A 10,154-nucleotide genomic window follows, 5' to 3' on the forward strand; every position below is an offset into this window, starting at 1 on the left:
TTAGTCACGTACGCCACTACATACCGGTATTGCCGGTATTGGACGGTTTCTCACCGGCATTTTACCGTCACGGATCAGTGGTCGGCGTATGTGCAAGGTCCCGTTTCCACACGTGGTTCACTATTGGAATTTGGACGACCGATATAAAATCGGCCGTCCAAAATCGGTGTGTGTGCAACTAGGCTTACTGATACTCAAGAAAGGGACCACGGACCAATCTAGAGTTTCGGGTAACTAATGTCTTTCATTGTTATTCAAAGCATCATCATACGAATCAATTGCACACTTGCTCACAGCTTGTCAAACCGGCTCAAAAGAATTGGATTTTAATTCCGACCATAGAGAAAGGTATCTGTTTCTGATTCCGATTAAACAGTCAGCGGCGTCAGCTCTGGTAGCCTGCGCGCCGACAAGATTCAACCTGCCTGCGCAAGTGCGCTTTGTTAGCGCCCACTTAATAACATGGAATCATAGACATAACCCCAGGGTTTAGTCTATGCATGGAATAATTTTTAAAGCTTATCGGCGCTGGTCGGCACCACAGAACACTAATATGTCGACACTGTCGGCAGCGACTACTTCTATCAGTATCAGATCTACTCTGTAGTCCTCAAAGATATCTTTGGTATATAATCTTTGGTAGTCCTGTGTAGGACTGTATCTGCATCATTTGTTGCTTAGCTGCAGCTGGGATGATGAAGACCATCTTTCATACCATCTTGTAGGTGGTCGGGATGTATTCGGTTTTTCTGCGCGAGCACCAGATGAGAAAAAGTCACGAGTAGTGCCGGTACATCCAGTATCATATAACTCCAAACCATCAACCTACCCTGAAATTCTCTTATATTTTAACAATGTTTTATGTATATTGATAATTATGGATATCTATCACGAAGTCACGAATAATTTTCACTAATGAGTCCACCACAATAGTTCGATAGTCATTTTTCATGTTACGAAAAAAATGATTTAAATTTATTATTATAGTGTAGCTATACTGGAAGTTTCTGTTGAAAAAAACAGGTGTTTCAAAATAAAAAATCGAGAAGAAAAAATTTGTTTCAGATTTATAGCTCAATAACGATAGTTTTTGGACTTTTTCAAAATGGGCGAAATGAAAATTTTCAAAAACGAGGATTTTAGGAGGCCTCAGCTCAAAACATTCTGTGTTATCGAAAAGATGAGGTCGTTGAAGGAAATTTGGTTTTTCTCTTTTCCTTACAGTTTTTAAAATCCTATAGTACCAACTTTGAAAGATACATCTACATATATGAATAATAAATGTTTTATGAATGAGCATCATGGCTCTCCAACTGAAAACTGTGGTCGATTTCATCCGATTCAATTTTTTCTCCAGTTCAGAAGGCATCATGGAAATGGCTGCTTAATATTCAATTCCGAAATGTTGAATGAACCATTACCACCGACCCACGGTGAATGCTTTCCACCGACCCGAGCAGCAGATCGTAGGTGAAACGAAACGTTCTGCACGAAAAACAGAAACAACTATCTTTTCATCCGGTGTCCCCCATCCTCCAGCTCTCTAACGTTATTACTTTCTCTTTTCAAATCTTTAGTAAGTTCGTATGACTCAATTCAATTTATGTTTATCATACCGTTGATAAGATAACAATCTGGACTCGGTATTTGTGTTAGTTGATTGTTGAGGTTGTGCGGATAAACTTGATTTTTTTCTAGTGATTATGGTTGTAAAAGTGTACGTCAGTGAAGTTTCCGGAAGTAATGAGGTGAGGTTAATTAAGATGTGCATATCATGTTGATGGTCATGAAGCGTCTAATGTGTGCCTAATCATATCGTTAATTGACCGTGTGGAGCGACCGTTTCCGAAATGATCTATGCATATTCAGACGATAGAAATGTATAAAAATCTCGTTAATTTTTGCCAGCAGAAAGAATTTCGATAGCATCAATAACGTAATATAATATCCATATTATTTATTTTATAGTATTTTCTGAGCCATGATACTGATTAAAATCTGCTCGGCCTAAATTGTTTGCTTTTTTCATCCTTCCCTTGTTTTTATGGTGCAGTTAGGAAATCGAATTTGATTTTGATTCTTTTACTCATTTTTTTTAGCAGTCTTCTTCTAGAAAACACGTATATTAAACAAGTATTCCATTTGTCGAGACGAGATACCTATTATGAATGGTTTAGCTGTTTAGCAATGATTGATATCTAACTGTTTATACGTTACACAAACATTCAATAATGCGCTGATACCACAGGAATCCCTAACACGTAGTATATTATGGATATCCTTTTGAATCACTAACCTCGTTAGTCAGTTCATTTTTTTTCTTGCGAATGATTCAGCTAGTAATTTTTTTTTTTGAGTTTCATTACATTTTCTATGTTGTCGAAACAAAAACACTACTTTCGTTTTTACTATTAAATTTAACGTACATACTTTTGGAGCTCAAATTTCTTTTTTATGTCCGTTCGCCCAGGAAACAGAAACCTATGACACATAGTTGGTTCATTGAACTGGCAACCTGTTAATTACCTGTTGAACATTTTGAACTCCGGCTACATGCGGTACCGCACCGGGCTGAAAACTGAAGCCTAGTGACTCATTTTTCGTCAGTGAACCATTGTTCGTCTGCGAAGTATGATACTCCGATGGTAACACATCGATGGTATTCTACAATCTTCTTCTAGGATGAAGGATGGAGTTGTAAAAATATAAATTTTGTATTTTGTTTCAAAATGCTTGAAAAAACTGTCTAACTAGTAAACTAGTTGCAAAATAATCTTGTGCGAAATATTTCGTGAGGATCGCATCACTAGAATTTAAACCAATCACACAAATTATTATACCCGAAACTTATTGGCCAGTTTCCGTTCAAGTTTTCAAAGAGCCTTCGAAACTTTGAACTTTATCATGTCTATATCTTTGAGAGGAAGTCCATTTTTGCCAATGTTAGTGTCATTAAAAACATTCCAAAAAATTAATATCATGCAACTGGCAAACTTCAGCATGTAATATCAACTGCATACAATTGATACAATTGTGTCAAAAACAGTGCTTTTTATGGTCACAAATTACCCTAAAGGAGTAAACTCTGCCACAACGCCGACCATATTTCCTTTCTGGGAGCAAAGGAGTGTTGGTTGAGTCGAGCACCGGATAGGTGACCGCCTTAGATGAGAAATTCAACGTTAACGCATTTTATTCCTACAGTATTCATATATTCATACTCATGGGCGCCCGCAGGGGGGGGCCATGGCCCCCCCTGAGATTCTAATCGCCTTATTTTTTTTCAGCACAACACCTTCAACATTATCCTTTGTTTTGTGAAATTCATTGGTCAGCTAGATATAAATCTTTGCGAGTTTTCGCTGAAAACTCTAATTTTTCTCTCGATAAATCTAACCGTAGTTGGAAATGTGACACATATTCTGAAAGAGCAACTCCTCTAGTTGAAAATCTGAAGATTTTATGGAGCTCGTTGCAGCAGTTCGGTCTTGACGATCATTTAATTGATTCCATCTATTTGGAAATTTTTCGATAGTCACCGTTAGAGTAATTTTTCTCTCAATAAAACTAACCGTAGATGATGGAAATGTGATACATATTCTGAAAGAGCAACTCCTCTAGTTGGAAATCTGAAGATTTTATGGAGCTCGTTGCAGCAGTTCGGTCTTGACGATCATTTAATTGATTCCATCTTTTTGAAAATTTTTCAATAGTCACCGTAAGAGTAATTTTTCTCTCAATAAAACTAACCGTAGATGGAAATGTGATACAAATTTTGAAAGATCAACTCCTCTAGTTAAAAATCTGAAGATTTTATGGAGCTCGATGCAGCCGTTCGGTCTTGACGATCATTTAATTGATTCCATCTTTTTGGAAATTTTTCGATAGTCACCGTTAGACTAATTTTTCTCTCAATAAAACTAACCGTAGATGATGGAAATGTGATACATATTCTGAGGGAGCAACTCCTCTAGTTGAAAATCTGAAGATTTCATGGAGCTCCTTGCAACAGAGTTCGGTCTTGACGATCATTCAATTGATTTCATCTTCTTGAAAATTTTTCGATAGTCACCGTAAGAGTAATTTTTCTTTCAATAAAACTAACCGTAGATGGAAATGTGATACATATTCTGAAAGAGCAACTCCTATAGTTAAAAATCTGAAGATTTTATGGATCTCGATGCAGCCGTTCGGTCTTGACGATCATTTAATTGATTCCATCTTTTTGGAAATTTTTCGATACTCACCGTTAGAGAAATTTTTCTTTCAGTAAAACTAACCGAAGATGACATTTTGCCCCCCCTGAGAAAAATTTCTGCGGGCGCCCATGTTCATACTGATATAATTTTCGGAATTCATACAACTTTGATTCTTCCAGAAATATAATAAAAATATGTATATAATAGATATTACGATCTGAATCCAAAGACTATTCCATTGAAGATGGAGTAGAAGCTGACCATGGTTTCAGTCCCTTGAACTTCATCAGAGCAACACAATAATTCCATATTCATTCCCTATTCAAACGCTAGTCAAAGCTATAGAAAGTGAAAGTATTAGCAATACCCCTGCGCCAATTAGCAGGTTACAAGATATTATCGCATACCTACCCCTTCTTCACTCCCAGAATGAAGATTTATCAGAAGATGGCATCAGGCGTCATGTATCCATTTGCTCCATACTCTTATGGTTAGTGTCCACCTGAGTTAAAATCTCGAGAGAAAGTTTAGGGATTAATATCAGGGCGTTATTGTTCATCTGAGCACTTCAGACACGTTCAGTCTCGGAAACTAGTATTGACTTGAGTCGGAGAGTGCTTGAGACTGCTCATAAAGTAAATCAAGGGGGGTGTGCTCTGTGGGACTGCTCTCGAGACTATTATATGTCGCAGGTGGACAGGTACCATTAGCTTAGCCTGTCGCAAGAACCTCTTTGGGCCGATTTAATTAATTAATTAATTAATTAATTAATTCAATTAATTGGGCGTTCGACATGCATGCGAGACTTGGTGTGGGTTCTGCGGAAGCGTTCGTTTTCGAGGCGTAACCGATATCCGGACGTCTAAATAAACAAAATGATAATGCCTCCATATTTCATACATTAACCATCGATATAAATATCAACAAGTTAGTGTTTAGTAAAAAAGGATCACACAAAATGACTCACTCATATGATTTCAGATAAGAGAGCGACAGACAACAATTTTGTTAGCACTCAAGTCTAAAAATATTGATTTTGAGGTGATCGACATCACTGTTGACGACGCAGCTAAACTTTTTATGCAAACAAAATCAACCAGATTTGGAGGAACCAGTTTCAATTCACACCCTATTTACCCTCTTCCGCCTCAGATATTTAATGAAGAAGAATATTGTGGGGTATGTATTTCAGTAATTAGTAATTAGGTATAACGTAAATAAAAGAGACAAAAGTGTAACGTTTGGCTAGTTTGCAACAATAGCTGAGAATGTACTTATTATCAAATTTTAGCAAGCAACACGAAATAGGAAATTATGTATTATATAGCAAAAAGGAGTGATGCAAAAACAAAAACTACTCCCTTTCCTAGGAAAGTCTTTGTTGAATGAATTGATCATCATCCTACAAAATCTCTGTTAATATATATTACCTATTCCAACTAGTGAAAGGCAAATTTTTATTTTGATAAGGAGCTTTCCAGAAAAGCAATCAAAGAATAAAATCATAAATTGTTAACCGACGGAAGCATGATAACAACATAAACAGACTTTTTGTAACAAGACTCTCTACGTGTTGACAACAGGTTGACTACAGTAACACTTTTGAGGCTAGTTGAAGGGATAGTTAATCCAGTATCACATAAGGCATTGCATCAGGACATTCATAGCGAGCAACATTAACTTGCGGATCACAAGCAAAATTTGGCGGACCCTTTCACTTTTTCTATTTTCGTTATTCAGCACAAGGTGGAGATGGCTCACCTAGAAAACTTGTCAGTTAACATGAATATTCAGTAATAGCTAGTGGCTAAGAGGACTGGGGAAATCCTTTATGAGATTATGCCATAAAATCTTTACAATAAAAAATAATATAACACAATACCGAAAGTAAGTCACAAACGACAAATTTCAGACAGGAGGCGACATATCTAAGAAACACGTACCTATTCATATGGAGTACCCCTTTTATTTTCATAACATACATGAAACCATGTCGTCAAGTTTTGAAATATTAATATAGGCATTTGTCATTGAATAAAATTATTAAAGAATCCCTCATGAGAGCTCTTCACCTAGTGAAAACATATCTTCCATAACAAACAATGAAACTCGTTTCCGTAACAATTGACACATACAAAGGGTCGAGAGTCATATGGCGATATAATATCACTGAGACCAGCTATGTTCCTGAAATCTCATTAAGAACGAATAATTCGTTTATATCTCTCCAAAATGTTGTGGTATATTGAGCTTAAATTCTGTACATCAGTCCTCAAATTCACTGTCTCATTTAGAGAAATATGCACCATCTCACCGATACATCTCTTTTTATAAGTTTTTTCCCTTTCTAAAATAGTGACTTTCTCGAAATCGAAATTATGGTTCTCATCGAAGTGGTGGACAGCTAGGGCGGTTTTTTCATTCTTATCTTTATTGATGGGTCTGCAATCATATTTATCAACATAAATATGATCTACCAACGTAGATTCTATTTTTAAGGTGTTGTCATCCCTATTTAACATTTGCTGCAGTCTATACAAGGGATTTGGTATATTAGTTCGGACTGCAAACAGTCTGAATTTCATCCTTGAGTTTAGAGAAAAGAGAACTGACGCACTTAAATGGATAAAAAGCCAATCTTGTGGAAGGGTTGGCTTGTTGTAAAGCTCTATCCATCTTTTCGGATAAACCCTGCATATAAGGAAAACGGTAATATATCTGGTACGTTCACCGTTTGAGTTTTCATCGCTAGTGTTAGTGAGCATTTTTCGCTTATACTGGCTACGAACACGCTTCACCAAAGTTGTTGGGTAATTATTTTTCACCAGTAGCTTCAATATTTTCTCCTCATTTTGCTTGTGAAACATGCATGAATAGCACGGAACATTATGTTTGTAATTGTTGGTATCTTTTGGGATGTGGGGTGTTGTGATCTGTAATTCAAAACTCTACCAGACGAGGTGGGTTTGGTATACCAGTTGGTGCTTATAGTGCCATCTCCATTTCGAATCAGTTGTACATCCAAAAAAGGTATTGTCGCTTCGGACTCCTGTTCAATGGTGAACTGCAATTTATGATGAAAGTTATTGAATTGGACCAGTAATTCATCTACTTCCCCTTCGGTATTGAAAGAACAGTGTCATCTACATACAGTCTAATGAAATGTACATCAAAGGTCGGTGTTCTCAAGCTCATCGTTTTATAACTTCATCCATAACTAGGGCGGCTAGTGTACCGCTTGCCGGATTTCCCATAGCTGCGCCATCACTCTGTACATATATATCACACCATTAAAGAAAAAATAAAGGAAAGAAAAATGTACTCCACTATCTTACAAAATAGATTTTGTGGAATTGTTGTATATGCAGGTATAAATTGCCATCTTTTATTTATAATACGCAAAACTAGGGCTTTAGGAATATTGGTATATAACGACACAACATCGAGTGTCAAAAAACTTGACGACATGGTTTCATGGTCTATGTTTCTGGAGAATATAAGGGGTACTCCATATGAAAGTAAGTCTTTCTTAGATATATGTCGCCTCCTGTCTGAAATTTGTCGTTGGAGACTTATTTTCTGTATTGTGTTATATTGTTTTTTATTGTTAAGATTTTATGGCATTGTGTTACGCCCTATGTTTTAAAACTGTAAATTCTACTTTTAGCCTTGATAAAGACCAGAAATTCAGGTCGAATAAACGTCGCGCGTCGGCATCTCATAAAGGATTTTATTTCCCGCCCAGTCCTCTTAGCCACTAGCTATTACTGAAAATCTTGAGAAGTTATGACACGAATACCAGTGATGAAAGTTAACATAAACCTCAAGACTCATTTCACAGACCTATTTGGGTGACTTGTCCATAATCCCTGTTATGGAAGAATTTATAAAATAAATAAAATATTGGACTTTTGTTTCTCTATCACAGTAAGGGCATTGTATCCATAACTGTGAGGTGAGGTGAAAACCTCATCCTAGTGGAAATCAGATTTCTTCAGTTTAATCAAGCATTTTTAACAAATAGCGATCACATCCATTCATTTTTAATTTGGTTTTTAGCTGCGTAAATTTCGAACGTTGTCATTGATCTATGTATCGTCATTTGAAGAGATTGTGATCATAATTCTCCGAAATAATTTAATTGCTTCAAATTGTACTGTAAAAACACATACCTACTCAGATTCAAAAGACATCTGAAATGTCGGTAGATCTTCAATATCACTGAAAATCTAGGGGGCTATATATATGTTTTAGAAATAATTGTTTGAGAAATGTATAATTTATTTCATGCATATTCAATTCGAGAATGATAATGTATATTGAAGGAAAATTATATAAATCTGTGTGTAAGTTCAAAAAATACAGAATAGAAATGAGTACCTGCATCAAAGTTTTCTAGAACTATCACAACACACTTATTTAGTGGAGTACCGTCTAACCTTTTAGAAAATTCAATCGGTTCAGGAATGAAATTTTGAAACTAATGAATGTCCTTATTTTACAGGATTACACCGCATTTGAGGTTGCCAATGAAAATAACGAACTTTCTACGTTTTTGAAATTGTAGATTTGGATTACAAGATTCAGTGTATTAATTGAGAACAACTTTTATTGTACATGATAGAAAATGAAGGCAATGATATTTGTGGTTTCATTGAATTGTATACCTCTTTTTACACCCATTCTGCAGAAATTCAACATTAACAAGGTTAACTACCGTTTTTTCAATCAGATGTACTCTAAAAGTGTATTTGTTTAGTTAGATCATATACCTATGTACAGATTATTTATACACATTACCAGTAAAAGTGAATCGACACAATAATTTATTCTCTTCTTACATATGTGCAATGTACAACTCTAGCATAACAATTCGAACGAACACTACAATTAAAGTAAAGATATTATACATGCATAAGCGTTGAGCTCGAGACTGCACATAAAGATGTTACATAAAATAAAATAGAGTGTCCAATACACAAAATTATATAAAAAAAAAATTTAGAACGACTGGACTCGATGTTCATATGAAAATTGCCCGATTCAAACTTTCGAAAAGTGACACACTGCAATGTGAGTTGCATAATGTTAGAGGAGGCTATTCGCCCTTTGGTTCCGCTGGTATCGTAGTTTATAGTTTGGTAAGGGGGTTGTATTTTACTACAACCTTAAGGTCTCATCAGAGCTGTTTTCACAACTGCGCCATCTGCAGCTCGCCCTCCAGCTCCAGAGTTCCAATGAACTCCACTATGTGAGAGGGGTTTCAAGGAGGCTAAGTGCTCATTCCTCCCATAATTTGCTCGTCCAAAACATTTCTTGCGAAGGCTGCAATGGCGAGGCATTCTGTAAGGAGACGTAACTTATTCTTACTCAGATCCAAATACTTCTTGGATCAGTTTTAAAATTCTGGAGCAATTCTTTGGAATGATCCTCCAGAGCGTTTCTCTTTTGGTTTCTTCCTTCTCCAGAAACTCTTTCCTATAGGTGCATTTTCCTATTCCACATACAGAAAGGCTCTAAGTCAGTAAGTAAACTAGCAAGGTAAGAATTGAGCCGACTGATCATCGGAGTCAGCGGAAGTTAAATTTCTGAAAAATATTTTTTTTATTATGTTGAAAAAGTATAATTGATTTACTGAACATAACCACGAGATACCACTTGGAGGTAGTACAGTTAAAATGATTGTCATTTTTGGTGATTAGATAAAAGCCACTGACCGTTGTGAATGATAACGCCGATTAATGCACCTCTTTTTTTCGTTATGAATTCGAAGGAAGAAAATTCTATTTCTCAAGGTTGGGAAGAGAAAATTGCAAATAATTTCTGGTATTTTTTGTTTATTTCCAACAATATTTATCAATCATCAACACAAAAATATTTATTCACATTTTTTTTACTTTCATAACTATACTACTGAATAGATTTTTGGCATTCTGTTGAAAACTACAAATGCAT

At 35.9% G+C, this 10,154-nt stretch overlaps 1 protein-coding gene across 2 annotated transcripts; it reads left to right on the forward strand.

The window, feature by feature from the left end:
- Positions 1–1,421: 1,421 nt before the first annotated feature.
- On the forward strand, positions 1,422–8,839 carry LOC123311924 (SH3 domain-binding glutamic acid-rich protein homolog). Of its 2 annotated transcripts, XM_044896054.1 has the most exons (4): positions 1,422–1,576; positions 1,699–1,748; positions 5,181–5,378; positions 8,704–8,839. In XM_044896054.1, coding segments are annotated over exons 1-4 (312 nt in total). In that variant the 5' UTR covers positions 1,422–1,575; the 3' UTR covers positions 8,767–8,839. The 2 variants fall into 2 exon arrangements, with proteins under 2 accessions (XP_044751989.1, XP_044751990.1); XM_044896055.1 differs by lacking the exon at positions 1,422–1,576 and having other exon boundaries at positions 1,583–1,748.
- Positions 8,840–10,154: the final 1,315 nt, after the last annotated feature.

This window comes from Coccinella septempunctata, chromosome 4 (assembly GCF_907165205.1).
Source record: "Coccinella septempunctata chromosome 4, icCocSept1.1, whole genome shotgun sequence".
Lineage (NCBI taxonomy): Eukaryota > Metazoa > Arthropoda > Insecta > Coleoptera > Coccinellidae > Coccinella > Coccinella septempunctata.

Excerpts from the sequence above, each read along its gene's own strand:
- LOC123311924 (XM_044896054.1), top strand. Across the intron at positions 1,749-5,180 it reads AAGTTTCCGGAAGTAATGAG|ATAAGAGAGCGACAGACAAC; the intron begins GTGAGGTTAATT and ends ATATGATTTCAG. Across the intron at positions 5,379-8,703 it reads ATGAAGAAGAATATTGTGGG|GATTACACCGCATTTGAGGT; the intron begins GTATGTATTTCA and ends CTTATTTTACAG.